This window comes from Patiria miniata, unplaced genomic scaffold (assembly GCF_015706575.1).
Source record: "Patiria miniata isolate m_02_andy unplaced genomic scaffold, ASM1570657v1 HiC_scaffold_17, whole genome shotgun sequence".
Classification (NCBI taxonomy): Eukaryota; Metazoa; Echinodermata; class Asteroidea; order Valvatida; family Asterinidae; genus Patiria; species Patiria miniata.
The window spans coordinates 9,971,230-9,994,500 of NW_024037055.1; the positions used below are offsets into that span (position 1 = coordinate 9,971,230).

Genomic DNA, 23,271 nt, shown 5'->3' on the forward strand with positions numbered 1-23,271 from the left:
ACAGAAGCACAGATTACCTCTTGGATTAAGTGTCAAATAAAGCAATTATATAGGCAACGATGTTTGAGGAAATTTCCAAGAAGAGGGGGCAGATTTAAATTTTATGAAATATTTTGAGGAATTTCCATATTGAAAAAAAAACGAACTTTGTTCACATCCTGAGGATTCCTATGTTTGCAGTACGTTCAGTGCCTGTTAAGATTGCCAAACTTGACTTAAGGGAAAAACAAACTGAATATAGCTTCAGGCATTATATTGGGGATTTATGATGCCTCATCGGGGGATGAATGATGATTAATATAATAATAATTTGGGAGGCTAATCATCCTTACTCGCAGCTGGTATGCTGAATTGCGAAGGATGCGGCTACAACGTGGTCGGGCCGCTGGCACGTAAAGGCGCCTAAACGCGCTGCCGGCCACATCGACCCATATGACCACGGAGCACAGCCTGAGATCGAAAGTGTTCGATTTTTCCGGAGGGAGGAAAACCGGAGGGCCCGGAGAAAAACCCACGTGGCACAGGAGAGAACCAACGCACAACTCTACTCACATGCGATCCGCGGCCAGGATTCGAACCGTGGTCACCTTGGTGAGAGGCGAGCGCTTTACGCACAAGCCACCCATGCCACCCATTGTTACCCGACAACGATTGTCAATCTAATTGGACAACTAGTGATTGAGTTGCGGTCGACTTGTGATTGACTTGTGATGGAGCTTTCACAACTAAACCTGTAACAGAGCCTCAAACTTCACCCCTAGTGGTGCTCTTGCATGAGTTGGCTGTGGCTGGCGACCAGCGAACAAAGACATTGACAAATTGGGAGGATTAGGAACATAGGTCTGGATAGCTCAGTTGTAAGATATCTGCCGTAATATGAAACCTGCACTCCTAAAGCCCCTCGCTGCACACCTTTCTGATTCTACCGATTCACTGGATCATCGGTCCATCAGACGAACAGAGTGGAGAGGTGTGCTGTAAAAGCTTGGACTGATCTGACCGTATACTGGGTGACGTACAGGATGAAATCAAACATGCTGGATATTTTCACATCGGATTTCACTGGATCCGATGTCACCAGAAAGGTGTGCGGGCAGCACTCCGATTTCACCGGACGCGATATTTATGTTAACCAATCAGATTCACGAAGAATGCAGTTACCTGATGGCAGACTGATGCTAAAACCCCCAAGGGGGCATCAGTCCCCGTGCCAAGTAAAAGATTCCTTAAAATCCTCTACAATCAACTCGAGGATTCGGAAAGATCTGGGAGAGTTGGGGTTAATCTCTCCTTACCTGAACCACTGGATGCTGGAGTGTGGCATGGATTCCAAGATGTAATCCCATCTGGATGCCCATCGTATCTTCGTATTGAGCTGTCCAAAGGATTCCAAATGAAAATAGTTAGCATTTGCATCAAGCTGGCCTTTGAATATTCATGACTTCACAGCCAAACCTGTCCCTCTGCTCCATCCCCCCATCCCTACCACCCCTTAAAACAAAACCCTAGCACTGAAGTCTTAATAGAATTAAGTTATTAGCATTTGCCTTTGTAAGTTTGTAAACGCACTCAGTCACATATATATACAGGGTGTATCAAAAAAAAGTATACACTTAGAGAAATGTATCTAAAAAGGATGTTTTATAATTTTTCAAAAATGTGTCACTAAATATTGATGGACCAAGGTCTCACGCTTTAATTGCCACCATGTTAATCTTCAGCTGTTCCGCATGAGTGAACACTAGCTATTTACTTTCACCAGATTTGAATTGGCTTGCGCACAAAAGTGAAATGGTTAAAACATAATCAAACACCGTGGTAGGGAAGTTTAGGCATGTGATTTGTTGCTCACAAATGTTCAAGAAAATTGGATTAACCCTTAGTCCTCCACAGGCCCACCAAGTTTGGACTCAAGTTGCGCCTTCCTCAAAACATTAACAACAGCATGACCTTACAAGTCAATGATTAGGCCTAATGGTACTCGTCATGAGGGAATGCAACGTTTGCACTTCATGCATGCACGATTCAGTCTTCGAATTGGCCACCATTTCTTTGCACACAGACTTCTGCCCTCCTCAGCATGTCAATGATTTTCGTCATTATCGTCCTGGCAGAAGAAATGGACAATTTAGGCGTGCCTGGTGGGCGCAAGATGGGGCACCACCGCACAAGAGGAGGATCGTGACTGAACGTCTCACTGAATTGTTTGGCGATCGCTTCATCGCATTAAAACCGGCCCGTCGAGTGGCCCCCAAGATCGCCCGATCTTACCCCATGCTGGACTTTTTCTTGTGAGGCCATGTTAAGTCTAAGGTGTACACCACTCCACCAAGAGACCTGGATGACCTGCAAGAACGTGTTACTGCCGAAGTTGCTGTTGTGAGGCAGGATGCCGCAATGATTAGGTGCGCAGTTTATGACATGCTGAGGAGGGCAGAAGTCTGTGTGCAAAGAAATGGTGGCCACGTCGAAGACTGAATCGTGCATGCATGAAGTGCAAACGTTGCATTCCCTCATGACGGTTACCATTAGGCCTAATCATTGACTTGTAAGGTCATGCTGTTGTTAATGTTTTGAGGAAGGCGCAACTTGAGTCCAAACTTGATGGGCCTGTGGAGGACTAAGGGTTAATCCAATTTTCATGAAAGTTTGTGAGCAACAAAGCACATGCCTAAACTTCCCTACCACGGTGTTTGATTATGTTTTAACAATTTCACTTTTGTGCGCAAGCCAATTCAAATCTAGTGAAAGTAAATAGCTAGTGTTCACTCATGCAGAACAGCTGAAGATTGACATGGTGGCAATTAAAGCGTAAGACCTTGGTCCATCAATATTTAGTGACAGATTTTTGAAAAATTATAAAACATCCTTTTTTGATACATTTCTCTAAGTGTATACTTTTTTTTGATACACCCTGTATTTGTCACTCAAGGTTTCTCCCAATCCTGTGCTCTCCAAACGTTTACAGTTTTGGAGGTTCAAATGCCCTGTGCACAGATTCACATGCATATATGGGTAGTCAGGTTGGCGTAGCGGTTCTTTCCTCGCCTTCCACCGCTGTGACCCAGGTTCGAATCCCGCCTGGGCCAACATGTGGATTGGAGTTTTCAGTCCCTACCTGATTCTGTGGGTTCTCCTCAGCATATTCTTCTGGGGTTTTCCTCCCACCCCTAAAAACTGTAATTTCTTCTCATTGTCTTCTCTCTACGGGTTTCTTCAGGCTTGCGAGCTACAGTGCCTAGGGCACTTTTGAGGAATCCTTGGTTTCATTCATTTGTCATTACCAGAAATAATTATTAGTATTAATAACAATAATAATAAATATGGCATGGAGTACACAAAACTAGTTGTCATTTGAGAATACACAAACCTGTAGCATATTTGCAAATGGTGACGATGTCACTCAAGTGTCTAGTCACGTCGCTTTTGACAGGGTACATGTACTAGTGAATGGAGCCCACTGTATAGTATTTGACTCAGACACTGGCCAGAACAACGAAAAACCTCAAAAAGGCAAAGTAATGTAAAGCATAAGAGGAGGGAACAAACGCACCTCATATTCCACTTTATAGGTGTAGCTGATGGAGATGGGTTCCTTGATCTCAGCAGGGATGGCCATGGGAGCAGAGACTGGATTCTCACTCACACTGGTCAGGCATTTACCACCAGTCTTCTTGTGGTTGATACTGCCAAGGAAAACAAGTTAACCTTAAGGTCAAACTCAAACACCAGGATTTGTTAGAATCTGTTGGAGTGAGTACTAGTAACTGCACTAGTAAACTGTTAGTAAACTTTAAGCCCGGTTCATGCTTCACGCGAAAGCAAAAGTTGTGATGTTAACAATACGTTTGAAGTGCATCGACAATTGTTGTTGACATGCTTTGGCGTGAAGTATGAACCGGGCATTACACGGCGTAATGCATACCGCCAATAATCAGAGTCCAACAGTTTCTGTGTACAGTTTACCACATGGTGTTGGAATTTGCAGGAGTGAAGAAGGTTCCTAGTAAATCAGTGTAGGGGGTAGGGTTAAGGCATAGCCCAGGTTGGACGAAGTCTTCATTGCATTACGACTAACGTCCAGGACGAGAATTCTCTACATAAGACCACCCAAAATTTGGACCAGATTTTTGTTACGTTTTACCTCGTTACAGAAGCTTATTTCACGCCTACATTTTCTCTGTGTCCTTCTCTATTGATCCAGGGGTTCAGGAATTCCATATGTGATGCTGACCGACATTAATCAGGAAAATAAACTCTAAAGCAACGTTAAACTTGTACGTGTTTGTAGTCTCTTTTCATCAGTTTTATTCCCAAGTCGTACGTCATGTACGTGCGCACGAAAGCGCGCACGCACGCTAGCGCCCTCATTTGTTATAGTTTTGGTTGGAACAGTGACGTCACTCCAGCCAACCGATGTCACGAAAACGCTCAACCAATGACCAAAGCCGAAACGTGTTTCTGGTAACTGGCTCGAAAACACGCTCGGTCATTGGATTAGCAACCGCGCCTTCAAGTAAGTGCGCGTGCGTATGAGGGTGGTTACTAAGCAAATCGCGCGTGCGCACTGCATATTCATGCTGCATAGTCTGGCCCCCGGACCAGACGTGATATGAGCGTCGAGACTAATTGTCCGGTCTAGGGAACCAGACTACACACTGCACAGACGTACATCATGTACGACTAGAATAGACTCGGCGGTGAGAAACTGATGAAAAGAGTCTACAAACACGTACAAGTTTAACGTTGCTTTCGAGTTTATTTTCCAGATTAAGGTCGGTCAGCATCGCATATGGAATTTCTGAACCCAGCGGCCCAATAGATAAGGCTACATAGAATACTAAGACGTAAAAATTAGCTTCTCCAACAAGGTAAAAATATTGAAAACACTGGTCATAAATTTTTTCGCCCGGTTTTGAGCACTTTATACCCTGGACTCCCTCCGTTACGTAGGGAGGAAAGGGAGTCCACCTGGGCTAGGTTAAGGCAGTATTATTTACAAGAAAAATATCAAACAAAAATACACATTTAGGGTGACATAAGCTGCTAAGACAAAATGTAACAGTGCAATCTATTTAGGACTGTCACATGCAAGGTGTCTAATCTCCACTAATTTGGAATGCACATAAAGTACACAATCTTACTGAGTGATATTGCTTGTGTTCAGATAAATATGGTAAATGCTCGGGATATGTCTGATGTCAGAGTGATATTCATTACAAATACACTGCAACTTCTGATCTGATCAGTAGATTTTACTGAGAGCATTTTCCTTCAGTTTCTTCTTTAAAAATAAAAGAAAACAGACTGGGCAATCTATAGGTAGCCTCTCTTTGGAAGTCTGGGGAAAAAACACACACAAGTGTTTATCATGTACGTTTTAGGGTATACTTTACAAATCCAAATACTGTATTTAGAAGAAAGCACAATAAGCAGTTGTCAGAATGCAAGGTGACACAAGAGAAGCTTTACAAATAAATGATGCCGTTATTTTGGGAGGAGGATGCCTACCTGTGGGGCTCAACTTTGATGGAGACAATGCGAGCGAGGTCTTCGTTCTCTGACATGCGATGGTACATGATAGTAAAGTTGATGTGATTGAACAGGTAGTAGGTATCCTTCTGGTCATAATTTGTCTGCGAAGAGAAGAAAAGTTGACCCCAAAAAACAATTAAGTTTACACCCACTAATAATCAATAATCAATAGAAGCATCTTGGGCTCACCACCAGAAAAATACGGCCATTTCCTCCAGCACATTAAGACCAAGTATTATTAGCCCACCAGAATCCAATTATTCCAAAGTGTGAGTGTCTATAAATCAATCTGGGCATGCAGTCAATTCTATCACGAAGGCCCCCTTCAGTGGCGAAAGCATTGCACTAGCTATTGTTCACATAACAATCCGTCACGGGCAGTTGCCTTGCACAATAGCATGCACAATGGTCTCTCCATTGAAGGGGGCCGTGCACATGCCCGGATTCTTCTATATAATGAATGGTCTTTGTTCAAAAATCCAACAGAGTAACCCACTGCTGATACTGCAGATTTAGTATGTTAGCTGTATAACGTTGTATAATTATAAAACCCAAACACTAATTTATCACTAAGAAAAATGATCCCCCATTTTGTACACTACAGCATACACTCCGTGTCAGGCATTTTTCTGTACATCTTGAGAACTCTTTATAAAATTGATCTTGGGTACTCACATCAATGACGCAGGCATCTTTACGGATGCCCTGTTTGTCGACATAGCAACCAACAGGGAATCCAGGGGAGCAATACTTCTGGTCTCCTTCCACTGTGTAGCACCAGGTCACTGGCATGTTGTCAATAATCCTGCAAACAAACACACAAATAAAAGTCCACACAATAAGAACAAGGAAAGACAAGGGTGCTTTCCATTCATGCAAACGTGTTTACGTCTGTTAGCTTAGGCCATGTGAACATGCCAACCCTATGTGGAATCATAGTTTCATTTTGCCATGCCAATCCCACATGTGTCACTGTTTGGACAGTAACTTATACAATTCTCACAAATTTATTGTGACTAAAAGTGAAGTTTTGCCAGCAATAAATGAACTAGTGGCGTGCATTTACGAGTAGTAAAGGAAACGGGTACCCTATTGAAGTAAAACACGGGTATCCGGGTACCTGTAAAAGAAACTCATCCCTAAATTCAAATTCCGGAAGTTGTCTGACGAGCTTTATTACGGTGTAAAACTGCAACTTTTGTGAGCATCATCTGCCGAGTGTTATTAATGCACATACATGTAAATGTGAAATACGTTTTGATTTTCCAGGTAGCTTGGTATTTATTTTGAAATTCCCGACAAACCTTCTTTTTTTATTGTCTGAGAGGTTACTTAGTACTTTGTAGTAAAATTGGTTATGGGCACCTGATCCCATAATCTAGAACCAATTCCTGATGTCAGCGGTCGTGTACTTGAGTACCCGGTTCCGATGCATACCCCTAAAATGAACTTTCTTTGGATGAAGAAAACAGAAAACTTCAGGCTGATAATCATTATGTTCACTGTGTTTGGCCATTTTGGAATATTAAGTGAACGACTCAGGAAGACCGTTCGCATTTGTTGGCAACGTTCGCCAAATTTTGGTGGCAAACAGTCAGTCCCACTTGCACAAACGTTGCCAACGTTGGCAAACATTACAGTGGCACACACCCCTGGTGTGAGTCGCTAACGTGAAGACACACCGCACATGGGTGATGGCTCATACTTTATCACTGACTGCTTAAAGATCCATAAGATCATTATCACACAGAGAACCAACACTAGCAAATCAAGTGGAGTAGCAGTACAAGGTAAGTTTGGTAGAATGTCTGTACAGCGTTCCGGGGTGTGCTGGTTCAAATCCTGCTTGAGTCAATTTTCTTTGTTACTGAAAAAAAACTGAATGATTTAACCAAGTTTTTGTTTCCTTTGTGGTTTACTTGCAATATAAATTTAGTCAGGATTTTAAAAATCCTATATGTTCAAACTGAACATTTACCAGTGCAATTAAAAAGGAAAACATGAAATAAAATATTATGTCCATTTCTGTGGATTCTACAAATGTACAATGTATGTATGTATAAGACCATGCATGTATCGTGTAAATCATACCTTTTTTCAACCTGGACAAATTGTCTAAATTAAACTTATTACGTGTTTTTTGTGTGTTTAATCACTGTTACTGATATTCTGAGAATACAAATTTAAAAGCAGTGCAAGGGCCACGCGCAAATCAATAACGCTCTATGTACATGTACAATGTACATATAGCCTACATTGTACCATGCTTTCAAAAGAAATTGAGGCCCTTTAATGTTAAAAAGCTACACGTGTACACATTTACAGCACACCAAGCAGAATACATGTATATCAGCCATTGCATGCATTTATAATCACAGGTACACAGATTGTAGTTGTGTGGCAGACTGCTATTTTATTTGGCAAAACTGACTTAAAAACGGCAGAAATAATTATGTTTTTGAACCAAGGCACCACTGCAGGTGGTGACTGGAGATACAATTTCACATTTTCCTGAGAAACAATGGGAAAAATACACCTGAACAAAGTGCAGTTATGAGACTAAAAACAATGAACATGTACAGGTACATTTGCGAATCATGTTATAGGCCAATGTGGAGCTGGTGAATTGCTAAACACATGGTTCAATAAATGTTAAACATCAGAAAACGGCTCAGACTTATGACTTATTCAGGTTATTTGGTGGACATGTGCAAATAAGGTTGACTCTTTGTCTGTGAATAAGAACAGTTATTACATTATTTAATAGGCTTCTGAATGCATTTGTAATGAGTAGTACCACGCTCACAAAGATTAAAGGACGTGTGATTAACTGCAGAACAGTATAAGCAGGAAGCTGACCATGGAAAAGAAACACTGCCTTGCAAAAGTCAAATAATTAGTGGCAAAGCCAATTTAACGGTTACACAGTACTAGAATTCCAGCTACATGTAAATTCATGGTATTGGTCATATATAAGCATAGCAAAAGCACATTTCTCAAAATAACTTTAACGCCAGCATATCTGAAAAACTTTATGCAGATGTACACAATGTACATGAACAAAGGGCTCGAGTACATGTACTGTACACAGGAAGACAGATATCTTTGCATAGCAGGCTTGTCTACATTTGTAAATAACAGCTAAAATCCCTGTGCTCTTTCAAAAACAATTCTACTGACCAGTGCTGCTGGTAGTTGAGCATGATGGCCTTCTGCAGAAAGGTCAACTTCTCCTCTTGCTCTTTGACCTTGGGGTCATAGGTCTTCTCACAGACCTTGACACAGTCCTCATTCTTGCTGAAGGTGAAGTTATAGGGCGAGGCATCGATGCGCTCCCCAAATACCACCTGGCCCAGGTTCTCCACGGGACGGACGTCTTCTGTTTTCGGGACCTGGCAGAAGTCAAACCTAAAATATTGGAAAGACAGAAAAAAAAGCATAAAAAAAATATTGTCCGAGTAGCATTTTACTAGTCGCTAGTGCTAGTTTGTAGTACATTTCACTCACAACAACTGCAAACATTTCACGACATGCAGACTTGTTTTTCTGGCCCCTTTAACTCAAGAAAAAAATGAAATGCACGTAATGAAAGATTTTAAGAGAGCTGCGTTCCGTATATGGGCAGGTTTATTTATGATTTTTTTTCTCTTCAATATTTTGCTTGGCAAACTCTAGGAAAACCACTTCATCATGTACATCAATGACCATTACAACAAGTCAGGTGTGTTTACAAACACAAATGCCCCGCAACGGTGACAGTTCCCATGACATAACACCACTCTTTTAACATCAACTTACATGTACCTTGGTCACATGGAACATTCATTGACAGCATTAGTGTCTTCTGTAGGTTTTATATGAATTAGTCCCTAATCCCTATAATCTCAGAATAAATACATGATTTCTATTGTTTTAGCCACTGTGAACTTGACCCTTTACTTTTTTTCCCCAAATTCAATAGGCTTCTTAGGATTACCAAGAACAATCCACAAACCAAATTTGAAGTTCATATGTTAAGTATTTCTCAAGTTATCGCGCTGACAAGATTTCTATTGTTTTAGCCACTGTGAACTTGACCCTTGACCTTTTGGCCCCAAATGCAATAGGCTTCTTAGGATTGCCAAGAACAATCCACAAACCAAATTTGAAGTTCATATGTAAAGTATTTCTCAAGTTATCGCGCTGACAAGATTTCTATTGTTTTAGCCACTGTGAACTTGACCTTAGGCCTTTTGGCCCCAAATGCAAAAGGCTTCTTAGGATTGCCAAAAACAATCCACAAACCAAATTTGAAGTCCACATGTAAAGTATTTCTCAAGTTATTGCGCTGACAAGATTTCTATTGTTTTAGCCACTGTGAACTTGACCTTTGGCCTTTTGGCCCCAAATGCAAAAGGCTTCTTAGGATTACCAAGAACAATCCACAAACCAAATTTGAAGTTCATATGTTAAGTATTTCTCAAGTTATCGCGCTGACAAGATTTCTATTGTTTTAGCCACTGTGAACTTGACCTTTGGCCTTTTGGCCCCAAATGCAAAAGGCTTCTTAGGATTACCAAGAACAATCCACAAACCAAATTTGAAGTTCATATGTTAAGTATTTCTCAAGTTATCGCGCTGACAAGATTTGTCCGGACACACACACACACCCACACACCCAGACTTGTTTCACATACCTAGTGTGGACTTTCCTTTCTTTTCGTGTAGTTCAGGAACACCAGTGGAAAAACTCATTTTTCTCAAACTGTGAAAACTCTTACAACCCAATTTTTTTTCAATGATTCCCTTTAGTGTTTCTCTTCATTCTGCTACAGATAAACCTAACCCAAAAATGCCTCTAAACCTGTTTTCCAGAAATGGGGAAACACTGTGTGGACGTGGGCAAGTCCACACTTCTTCGCTGCTACCTACATTATGTGGACGTCTTTTGTTCGGAAGTCCACACTGCGTATGTAAGACAAGCTCACCCACACACCCACCCACGGAAGGACAAGGCGGAAACAGTATGCCCCTTCGGCTTCGCCGCGGGGCATAAAAAACTGCCAATATTCAATGACAGTTTCTAGTTTTTGATGTGTGCATACATGTACATGTAAGGACAACTTTAGTCATGGCTGGCTTATCTCTAATCTTATTTTATGAAAGCTGTGTGAAATTCTCTTCTCACATTTTTTTTCTCACAATTGAAGTCCCTAATGCATGGTGTTTCATATTCAGATGTCACCTAGTGGTCAGTAGGGGTGATTTTCTAGAGGGAAACAGCCAAATGCTACATGAATTTCATCCAGCCACATCTTTTCACAATATGTCGATTTGTCCAAAATTTTCACATATCCCCCCGTCAAGAGCCTAAATGGTTTTTCACTCTAGAAGATCTGGAGTCTATGATGACGGACAAACTCAAACGAGTTCTATTCCATGCATCCATGGAGCCCATTCTCCTCTACGGCTCTGAGGCATGGACTCCAACTACAAAGCAAGAGAGTCGGCTAGATGGATGCTATACTGGCATGGTGAGGATGGCTCTAGACATGAGGAAGGAGACAAAAGTCAGGAATGAGGTGCTCTACGGCCACTAGTCTGAAAAATTGGGAATCTCAATACTGTGTATGAGAGTCCCAAAACTTAAGGTATTGAAAAACATGCAAAACAAGAAAACAGACTGGCACCTAAAACAACCAGTCCAACACAGCTTCAGTACTGCATCAATCAACCATGCCAAAAGAATTGAAGAAACATGTGGCATGATGCGGGAACTAGTCTCAATTTACTACACATTTCTCCATAGTCAAGCCACCAGACTATTGACACTGAATGAAGAGGTCAGTCTTTTCAAATAGTTGGACCATGGTTGGACATGTACCAGTCTAGTATTTAGCCCCATTTTGGAATCACTTGACTTCCCTCTCATGTGCAAAATATTGAAAAAAGTCTCCTTTAAAAATTGAATTGAGTCTGCAAACTTGGTTGGTGAAATACTGAGGACCATTTCTTTGCCCCAGTGGAATTTTTGGAGAAATTTGCTGGCTAAAGTGTGAGTAAAGTGGGCCTGATTTAGTTTTGCATGTTTCAGAGCACTCCAGAGCCCTGTCTGTACGGCCACCCACCAAGGATCTCCACAACTATCAGAACTAGGCGTCTGCGATTGGCTGTACACTGCGTACTTCATCCAGAGATAACTGCAAACCAACTCATCCTATGGGAACCCACACATGGAGTAGCCTCTTGAGGTGTGTAGACGTTAACCTATGTGCGTTGGGACACTGGGCTTGCCTCCGCAGCCCAGTTCAGGACGGACACGGGAGAGTGTGAATACTGTGATGTATGGTGTGCCTTTATTGCTGTCCGACGAGGGTCGACTTGATGATGATGGTTTTTTACTAAGCTCAGGTAAATACTACAGTGCAGAGGCCATTTTGTGTAACTCACAGACTTAGAAACACCAGCTTGTAATTAGGGAAAAACACACTTCCTGCTCTAGATGGGACTTCGGATGTCTTGACTTTAAAGTTTTGCAATACAGATTTTCACATTGCCGTCCCGTATCATGACATTCTCGTATCACGATTATCACGTATCATGATGTATTATTATAAAACTCCTACTTTACAATGTACATTGCCACAACTGTGGTAAAGAAACCCACCTGTCATAATCATAGGGGATGATACTCTCTACTGTGTCCAGGCGATTCACATACATCTCAATTTGGCTCTAATGTGGACAAAAAGAAGAAAAAAGAGAGATATTTTTGTTGAAACTGTCATGAAAAGATCCATTTCCCTGCATTTATAATTACATTACCCCCAAAAAATTATATATACTGAATCATTGGTCATCATTTTCTGCTTCCTTCGTTGAATTATTTCTCTTTTCTAGAGTTGGAGAGGTATTCAAATTTTAGTTTCCTGTTTGCTTCATTGGACTTTTACTAGTCCTAAAATTTGGGACTCACTCTCAATACTGTGTATGAGAGTCCCAAAACTTATGGTATTGAAAACATGCAAAATAAGAAAATAGACTGGCACCTAAAACAACCAGTCCAACACAGCTTCAGTACTGCCTCAATCAACCATGCCAAAAGAATTTAAGAAACATGTGGCATGAAGCGGGAACTAGTCTCAATTTACTACACATTTCTCCATAGTCAAGCCACCAGACTACTGACACTGAATGAAGAGGTCAGTCTTTTCAAATAGTTGGACCATGGCTGGACATGTACCAGTCTAGTAATTTTGTATTTAGCTCCATTTTGAAATCACTCGACTTCCCTCTCATGTGCAAAATATTGAAGAAAAATCTGCTTTAAAAATTGAATTGAGTTTGCAAACTTGGTCGGTGAAATACTGAGGACATTTTCTTTGCCCCAGTGGAATTTTTGGAGAAATTTGTTGCCTAAACTGTGAGTAAAGTTGGCCTGATTTAGTTTTGCACGTTTCAGAGCACTCCAGAGCCCTGTCTGGACTTTTACATACTTTGTGCACACGTACTTGGTAACATACATGTACATTGTACATTAGCTTGAGTAACTCCAGCTTAACAAGCTCATCAGGAATACATGTGAATTCCTGATGCGCTTGTTATAAGCTGGAGTTACTCAAGCTACATGTATCTGAAAAAAGAATCGAAACTCATTTCCCACTTTTAGTGTACAGTGTTAATGGCAACTAAATGTTGACCAAACCTTGCCAAAGTAAATACACGTCGCTGACATTCAACCAAGTTCATAAATCAAGGGTTACATTGTCCATGTCATCTTAACAATTATAACAAAAGTACCAATTCAAAACGTGCGGAAAAAACCACAAAACTCAAACATTAATTTGCTAAAAATGAATGAAGAAAACAATAATTTGTCGTCATAATGCATGCAGTAAAATATATCTATTTAAATTTTATGTACTTAATCGTGTATTCTATGCTTGTATTTCTCATTTTGTATGGAAATAAATGTTAGCTTTGAATTTCATTGAATTGAAAAAATTATGTGTGCGTAAACATGGACATGATGGAAGGTAGATGTTATTTGTTAATCAATTTCCCTCCTTTTGTTTGATCAAACCATCACACAGACTAGTCCCACTAACTGGGGCGCTAGAACTCCTTTTTTGACATTTGGGATGTTGGTCTGTCGTACTTGCGTCCCACAACGGAAATATTGTCAAAGTGACAATTACAACGTTCACCACAAAAATCACGCAAAATACTTGACAAAAACACATTTGAAAGCACCTACTGGCATTTCCACATGTCAAAGACGAAGGGGCTTCAATGATACTCACAAATATTTTTTGGGTTGAAAATCCGTGAAATTCAACCACTAGCCTATTGCACAGACATCATACAGCGATCATTATTATTATTATTATTATTATTATTATGCATTTAGGTACGCTATTCATAGTATAACTATATCACAGCGATTACAGTAGTAATGAGCAATATAACAACAAATTATTAAACATTATACAAACAAAACAACAATAATACATCAATTGGGAAAGAGGTATGTTTTGAGGATCTTCTTTAACACATCCACTGATGGAGCAGATTTAATATAGGAGGGAAGTTCATTCCACTCCTTAGCTGCTGTAACAGTGAATGTACGATCTCCTGCCTTACTACGAGTCCTGGGAAAAGTTAGCCGAGATGGATCATTCAAAAACGTTATGGCTTTTATCTACATGTACTAACGAATACAGGTCAACTCGTACGCGAGCCAACTCGTACGCGACCAACTCGTACGCAGGACAACTCGTACGCGGACCAACTCGTACGCGAGTCAACTCGTATGCGAGATAACTCGTACGCGGACGAACTCGTACGCGAGCCAGCTCGTACGCGTGAGTATAGACTAGCAGCTGAAGCACAAGCATGACAAGGGATTTTACTGAAACCGTAGGTTCGGGCGTGTAGGAAATTAGGGTCGGTCAGTTGTCCGGCACATTCTTTTTTTGTTAAGTTAAGGGGATTATTTTGTGTTACGGAGTGGTCCCAATTAGTTCATCTTTAAATCAGCTTGTTTTGCTCTAATAACAAAAAAAGTTATGATTTGTTTTCCCGGACCACTCGCACACTGTCGATGTCCGGTATGTCCGATCCTTGCTCACACCGTACGCTATACACGATAATGCCTTGTAGTGAGAATTTAAATCGTATAATGTCCGCTGCATTTGTAGACTTTCAACAATTCACTGCTATAGTCTGATAGTGGCCCCGCGCTATGTGTAAATCAAATCGTTGTATGTCTTGACAAATTCCCAACACTAGCTGCGTGGCTGGAAGTGCATGCTGCGGCAATGCACTACACATCGGTCGCAAAATGGATCATGTTTTTTTTTAATTTATCATTGAAACTTTTGAACTTGAACATCGTTGCATTTATAGAATTTAAAATTGTTGAAAATACATATGGCTACAATCACAGTCATCACAATCACAGTTGTTGTGTGTTTTGGGGTCAACTTCAAGTTGGCGATCGTCCGCGTACGAGTTGGCTGGCATACGAGTTGGTTCGCGTACGAGTTGGCCCGCGTACGAGTTGTCTTGCATACGAGTTGGCTGGCGTACGAGTTGTCTCTCGTACGAGTTGACCAATCCACGTACGAGTTGTCTCGCGTACGAGTTGTCCTGTTTCGCTACTAACGCATTGTCTATGGTAGTATGGACGTACATAGGGATTCAGGTTGGCGTAGCGGTACTTTCCTCGCCTTCCACCGCTGTGACCCGGGTTCGAATCCCGCCTGGGCCAATATGTGGATTGGGTTTTCAGTCCCTGCCTGATTCCGTGGGTTTTCCCCAGAATATTCTTCTGGGCTTTTCCTCCCACCTCTAAAACTGTAACTTCTTCTCATTGTCTTCTCTCCACAGGTTTCTTCAGGCTTGCGAGCTACAGTGCCTAGGGCGCTTTTGAGGAATCCTTGGTTTCATTACCAGAAATGATTAATAATAATAATAATAATAATCATGTACACATACAAACACGTATGTGAAGCAGGGGCTGGGACACGAACGCGACCAGTGCCGAAAAACAAAATCCGCATTTAGATCGGGGGATGCACCTTGTGGTGAACTTTGAAATTGTAACATTGACTATACTTCCGTAGTGGGATGTACAACAGACCAACATCCCAAATGTCAAAAAATAAAAGTGTTGCTGTTGAAACCCCTCAGCCAGTCAAGTTATCATCCGGAAACCATTAACCCAACATGGTGACCTTGACCTTTGACCCCAGAACCAGTCCCAACATGTTTTATGCAGTGCATGGGTGCTCTTGTTTTTTTTGGGTTTTTTTCAGTGCAATTCTTTGGGTGTGTGTATCTGTGGTTTGTTTGTTTTTACTGAATGGTCCATGATTATTTTTTATGCATGTATATTTTAAGTGTTTTTTTGTATCCATATTTTACTATTTACTTTTTTTAGTGTTTCCTGTAATTGTAGTTTTAAATGAATTGCTCTGTATAATTGCTGGGCACCTCTGGAAAACAGTGTACCACTGAGAGGTTTCCCCAGGGTAAATAAGAAGTAAATAAAATAAAATAACATGTCTGTACCAATGGGAAACCCCCTACTGAAGATAGACCGCAAAATTTCATGTCTAACTCAAGTTATCGTTCGGAACCATTTACATTTGGAACTTTTGACCTTTTGACCCCAAAACCAATCCCAACTTGCCTGTACCCAAGGGCAACCCCCTACCTAAGACAAACACCAAAATCTCATTTCTAACTCCAGTTATCATCCGGAAACCATTCACATTTAACTCACCACGGTGACCTTGACCTTTGACCTTTTGACCCCAAAACAGGGCTCGATTTTCACAAAAAAAGTGGCATGCACTGGTGCAGTGTAGACCAAAAAACCTACATGTACCAAGAAAAACCCACATGCACCATAATTAGATTTTAATCTGACAAGTGACCAGGGTCATTTGCGTGCAAAATTATCGGAGCCCTCCGAGCTACCCGTCTGCTTCATGTGGCGCATATGATAGGCGGCGTCTGATTGGCCAATAACGAGACCACGTGATCAACGCAGCTAATAATTTGGAATCGCACTTATGATCCGGACATAAGGAATGCCCGGAGCGTCAGTGCGATACCAAATTATCTGCAGCATGTATCACGTGGTAAATCACATGCATGATCGGAGCTGTTGCAGGACGTACGTCGAGATGTTACCTCGTACTTTGAATCTGCTGCGACTGGGCGAGGAATAATTTATGGATTTATAAAAGAAATAACACGTTTGTACACTATCTGGTCAAGTATTAAACAAACCTTATTCTTATTCTCACTCACTGGTAAATATATGCATGAAATGAGTATTTTGGTGGCTAAAAAAAGTTACATGCACGTCGTGCATGCTCAGTAAAAAAGCTACGTGCACAAGCAAAAATCTACATGCACTGGTGCATGCGTGCACCCGGGTAAATCGAGCCCTGCCCAAAAACCAATCCCAACTTGCCTACTCCCAAGGGCAACCCCCTACCAAAGTTAGACATCAAAATCTCATTTCTAACTCAAGTTATCATCCGGAAACCATTTACCTTTAACTCACCATGGTGACCTTGACCTTTGACCTTTTGACCCCAAAACCAATCCCAACTCGCCTACTCCCAAGGGCAACCCTCTACCAAAGTAACTTAGACTCCAAAATCTCATTTCTAACTCAAGTTATCATCCGGAAACCATTTACCTTTAACTCACCACGGTGACCTTGACCTTTGACCTTTTGACCTCAAAACCAATCCAAACTTGCCTACTCCTAAGGGCAACCCCCCAAAGAAGTTACAACCCCAAACAACGTTTCTAACTCAAGTTATCATACGGAAACCATTTACCTTTAACTCACCATGGTGACCTTGACGTTTGACCTTTTGACCCCAAAACCAATCCCAACTTGCCTACTCCCAAGGGCAACCCTCCACCAAAGTTAGACATCAAATCTCATTTCTAACTCAAGTTATCATCCGGAAACCATTTAGCTTTAACTCACCACGGTGACCCTGACCTTTGACCTTAAAACCAATCCCAACTTGCCTACTCCTAAGCTAAGGGCAACCCCCTAAAAAAGTAACAACCCCAAACAACATTTCTAACTCAAGTTATCTAGCATGCCTAGTAAGGGGTAAAATTAAAAAGGAGTTCTAGCGCCCCAGTTAGTGGGACTACACACAGACAGTCATGACAATTGACAGTCAAAAAATTCGTTCCACTTCCCCCTTCCATGTGTATTAAGGCAGGCTAAAACATGTACATGTTGACCATGGCATTGACACATACCTTACACTGACTATCCAAAGAGTTTCCCGCGGTTTTATACCTAACTTCGGTATCCTTCGAGCAGAAGCTGACGGGCGCCATGCCTGGCAGATAGAACGCCGAACAGTCCCGCCCAGCAAGCCCCACCAACACCACGGCCATGACGGCCGCAAACAGTCCTCGCAATGCCCGACAACCACCCAGCATCTGCGTCATATTGGACCTAGGCTCTGGACTTTTTACAAAATGAAGAATTGATGAGCTTCTTCGGAGTAATTGCAGAATACCCCGCCACTCGGAAATACACCCCTAAATTCTCTGGCTACGAAGTTGGAATCACTGGAAAAGAAACAATTCAACTCCATGCCAGCTATGCGGATACTGAGTGGGGGTCCATTATTTGAGAACGAAGCAACACAAAAGGAATGAGAGTTGCCAATTCTAAGTCCCAACCAACTACCCCTGTTGGCGGCTACGCGGTTACGAAGTGGGAGTGCAATGGAGCATGACGCAAAGTACATTCAAGTAGCGCTGAGAATGTTTATTGAGGTCAACCACCTCGTAGCCGGCTACGAGGTGGTGGATAGATCGAGTGGCGGGGTATTCTGCAAATAGTGCAATTGTGCCGCTTCTTGGATTATACTGGAAAATAAATGACGGGAAAAGTCACGAAAAATGTCTGCTTTCACAGCTGAGTGACTTTAAAAGCATAAAAGCGTGAAACTTGGCACAGATGTTTATATTCATGCGAGAAAATGTTTTAGATGTGGAGCCATCGCAAATTTACCCTTTTAGGGGCGTGGCACCATTTAAAAAAAAAGGGGCGGGACTTGTCGTGCCCGCAGTAAAAATGGTTTTTCCCACTTGTTACAAAAGCAGAAACTTCACAAAGACATAATTATATAGATTATTAGTGTTTTCCAGATTCGGAGCCACCACAAAAGTACCTTTTTAGGGGCGTGGCAGCCATTTAAAGAAAAGGGGGGTTTAATTATTATGCCCACTTTGGAAAACATTGTGACCATATTTCATGAACGAATAAAACGTCCCACAGACGTTTATATTCATGAGAAAAAAAAATCCAGATGTGGAGCCATCTCGAACACACCCTTTTAGGGGCGCGGCAACCATATAGGAAAAAAAAGGGGGCGGGGTTTTCATTATGCCCACCCTGGAAATATTGTTCCCACACTCAAAGAGATATGGAACTTTCCACAAACATTGACATTCATGAGAAAACAAATTCCAGATGTGGAGCCATCTCGAACACACCCTTTTAGGGGCGTGGCAACCAGATCAGAAAAAGAGGGGGGGCGGGGTTTTCATTATGCCCACCCTGGAAATATTGTTCCCACATTCATAGAGAAATGGAACTTTTAACAGACATTGACATTAATGATAAAAACAATTCCAGATGTAGAGCCATCGCGAACACACCCTTTTAGGGGCGTGGCAGCCATATTGAAAAAAGGGGGCGGGGTTCTCATTATGCCCAACATAGGAAAAATGTGCCCACATCTCAAACGAATGAAGCTAATTTCCACAGACATTAATACTGACGAGATAAAAATCACACGTGGAGCCATCGTAAACACACCCTTTTAGGGGCTTGGCAGCCATAATAAAATGGGGGGGGGGTAGTCATGATGCCCCTATAAAAGAAAGTTCTTATGTCGAGCCACAGCAAACTCATCCTTTTAGAGGTGTGAGGGGCCTAGTCACTGTGCCCACAATTGCATTTTTATATTTTGTTGTTGATTTCTTATAATGTTGATTGGCCCATAACCTATATTATTTGGTAATACAATGACTTACCCCAAAGAGCATGGGTAAGTACCGGTAGGCTAACCCTTGTTATATTGTTCAATGTGTGTACTTGCACCTATATTATCATGCACATCTAAATTCCAGAGTGATTTCATAATTACAAATACACAGCACACAATGGCAGCCCTAAACTCTAACATTTAACATTAAAGGGCCATGGAAATCCTTTTTTTACGGGGGGGGGGGGGAGTGTAAAATCCCCCTACCTCTTACCTGTTGCGCCGCATTGACAGCAGATTGGGTAACAACACGATGTACTCGCCTCACAAAGTGGTGGACACGTCCACTATGACTTCACATTCAATGAATCTGTGTACCCCCACCACACAACACCTCTGTTCTCTTAAAAATGGTATATCAAGCTCTGATGAGTGTTTTTTTTACCCCGACCAAATCCATTTAAAAAAATTATACGTTATACAGGTGCGACACTGCATATGCCTTTTGGTCTGTCAGAAAAAAAGGCAGGGGAAACAATGTATTTGAAGAAGTAACACTAGTCTTTCCAGGACTAACTGAGGTACCCCAGTTTATACCCCTAATTCAGATATTGATGCAGTTGAAAGGTTATCAATAATTCTACAGACGAAAGAACCAGTAACTGGGTTAATATAGATGAGGCAAGAATGCATAGTGTAAGAAAACAAAGGGTTTGTCAACAGTAACTTCCAACTATAAAGGCGGCCCTACTCCAACACATTAAACAGCTATCTGAGGTGGATTTTATTATATGAAACGCGGTCAAAATTTTCCACGTTGTGCATATTGAGTACCCCCCCCCCCCCTTTTAAAAATGGATGCCGCACCTCTAGAAGGGTAGGTTTGTGATGGCCTCACATTAAAAAAAAAAAAAGATTTTTATGAATGTATTGTCCGAGTGGAATTTAATCCATTTATGAAAGGTAGGCACAACTTTCTTTTATAGGGGCATCATGACTACCCCCCCCCCCCATTTTATTATGGCTGCCACGCCCCTAAAAGGGTGTGTTTACGATGGCTCCACGTGTGATTTTTATCTCGTGAGTATTAATGTCTGTGGAAATTAGCTTCATTCGTTTATGAGATGTGGGCACATTTTTCCCATGTTGGGCATAATGAGAACCCCGCCCCCCCCCCCTTTTTTCAATATGGCTGCCACGCCCCTAAAAGGGTGTGTTCGCGATGGCTCTACAACTGGAATTGTTTTTATCATGAATGTCAATGTCTGTGAAAAGTTCCATTTCTCTATGAATGTGGGAACAATATTTCCAGGGTGGGCATAATGAAAACCCCGCCCCCCCTTTTCTGATATGGTTGCCACGCCCCTAAAAAGGTGTGTTCGAGATGGCTCCACATCTGGAATTTGTTTTCTCATGAATGTCAATGTTTGTTGAAAGTTCCATTTCTCTATGTGTGTGGGAACAATATTTCCAGGGTGGGCATAATGAAAACCCCGCCCCCCCTTTTTTTTCCTATATGGTTGCCACGCCCCTAAAAGGGTGTGTTCGCGATGGCTCCACATCTGGAATTTTTTTTCTCATGAATATAAACGTCTGTGGGACGTTTTATTCGTTCATGAAATATGGGCACAATGTTTTCCAAAGTGGGCATAATAATTACCCCCCCCCTTTTCTTTGAATGGCTGCCACGCCCCTAAAAGGGTACTTTTGTGGTGGCTCCGAATCTGGAAAACACTAATAATCTATATAATTATGTCTTTGTGAAGTTTCCTGCTTTTGTAACAAGTGGGAAAAACCATTTTTACTGCGGGCCCGACAAGTCCCGCCCCCTTTTTTTAAATGGTGCCACGCCCCTAAAAGGGTAAAATTGCGATGGCTCCACATCTAAAACATTTTCTCGCATGAATATAAACATCTGTGCCAAGTTTCACGCTTTTATGCAAAAGTGCACAATTCATCGATATTTTGTCACATATCCGCTGGACTATACGTACCGCATAGTACGCAGCCGGCGCGACGGGTGTCGGACGCTTCGCCCCATTTCCACTTCGCCCCATGTCACTTCGCCCCTAACCACTTCGCCCCTAACCACTTCGCCCCATCCCCAACCTCGTCCCCAGGCTGTCGAGCAGTACGCGCCCACCACTACCTGCTCTCTCACCCTGGTTTGCATATGTGCAAGATTTTTGAACACGTATGCAAATGAGGACGGAACAGTCTGGTGCCTGGATATATGCGTTACACATTAGCGTTTGTTTTCTATGAAGCCCTGGAAGGGACAGGGTGGAAATTTTTTTTGACATTTGCTAATTCGTTCGCACGAGATACTAATTCGTTCGCACGAATTAGTAATTCGTTCGCACGAATTAGTAATTCGTTCGAACGAATTACTAGTTTGTGCGAACGAATTAGTAATTCGTGCAAACGAATTAGCAAATGCCAAAAAAAAAATTCCACCCTGTCTCTTCCCGGGCTTCATAGTTTTCGTATGCGGTGTCTGAGGTAAAAACAGAGTCAATTCGTAGCAGCGCGAGCACGGCGTGAGTTACGAAAACACGATTTTTGAAATCAAACTGTTACGATTTTATCGAGACAACATGCAGTATCATATTTCATATTAATATGAGCAAATTGGAAAGGAAATTAGTATTTTCGAGAAGGCATGGACGAATGATCGCGAAAACACGTACTGCACGTTGTGAATAATAGCACCAAGTACACGATAAAAATCCAGAAAGAAAGAAAGATTCCTATCCAGGGTTTACTACTGGAAACGCGGTTGGAAATAAAGTAAGCACTGGGGACGAGGTTGCCCCATCCCCCCTTCGCCCCATTCCCATTTCGCCACATCCCCGTTTCGCCCCATATCCACTTCGCCCCATGTACAAAGGTGAAGGGGTGCAGATCAGTAAATATTAAAACAGCCAAAGACCCCGATAATAAATGCTCCCAATTCTAGAAAATCAGGAAAAATACAAACTCTCTGATGAGGTGTTCAAGACACAGGGACCAAGACACGTACACACATCAACTTTCTGCTCATTTCATCATTGATTTTCTGTTCAATTGTGATGTACATGAACACGATACGGGCCTTTTACAGGGGTGAAATTTCATGTTTATTTCAGTTTCCCTCACTTTTCGTTATAAACTTTTCCCCGGTCTTTGAATTAAAAAAATTCCCGAATAAAATCCAGCTCCGAAAAAGCCTTTCCGGAGAATGATTGACAGCGGCATTGTTCAAATTGATACAATGTCACTCATGTTCGTTACAAAGTATATACATTCGGGTTCAGCTGTAGACCACCTTTGATGAGGACCTGCCGCCAGTAATTTGAACATTCTTAGATGATGAACAGTGATGATAGTATCTCAGCCAATGAAATGAGTCAGTTCCCGGCAAATAAATACGCCATTGGTTGGTTTCATCACGGACTGTCTGCTTTCATGAATATGACGTTAGGCTATAATGTTGGAATTCCGAACTATCTGAGCCACAGGTGCATGCTGCATGGCTGTGTGTCCATTATCACATTCCAACCTGGTTGCCGAGAAATACTGTTGCTAGGAGACTCCCTTGTGATGCCTGGATGGGAGCTGCCGGTTGCGTAGCCAGAAATCTTGTATGTGATTATTTTTCTCGCAGCATGCAGAAAACTAGTTGCTCAAGAATGCTGCCGCTTGAAACAGCCCTGTTGAGGGTGAA

The 23,271-nt window shown here is 41.8% G+C and overlaps 1 protein-coding gene across 2 annotated transcripts in view; it reads right to left on the reverse strand.

Moving 5' to 3' along the window:
- LOC119723773 (transmembrane 9 superfamily member 2-like) overlaps window positions 1–18,119 on the reverse strand; it is a 47,454-nt gene extending 29,335 nt beyond the window's left edge. The window contains exons 1-7 of one of the 2 annotated variants that reach the window (XM_038194623.1): window positions 17,821–18,119; window positions 12,182–12,249; window positions 8,716–8,943; window positions 6,211–6,340; window positions 5,512–5,636; window positions 3,554–3,686; window positions 1,296–1,375 (exon numbers count right to left, since the gene is read on the reverse strand). In XM_038194623.1, the coding sequence (XP_038050551.1) occupies window positions 1,296–1,375; window positions 3,554–3,686; window positions 5,512–5,636; window positions 6,211–6,340; window positions 8,716–8,943; window positions 12,182–12,249; window positions 17,821–18,015 (959 nt within the window). In that variant the 5' untranslated portion in view covers window positions 18,016–18,119. The remainder of the gene's footprint in view (window positions 1–1,295; window positions 1,376–3,553; window positions 3,687–5,511; window positions 5,637–6,210; window positions 6,341–8,715; window positions 8,944–12,181; window positions 12,250–17,820) is intronic. The other variant, XM_038194622.1, reaches the window with a different exon arrangement.
- Window positions 18,120–23,271: the final 5,152 nt, after the last annotated feature.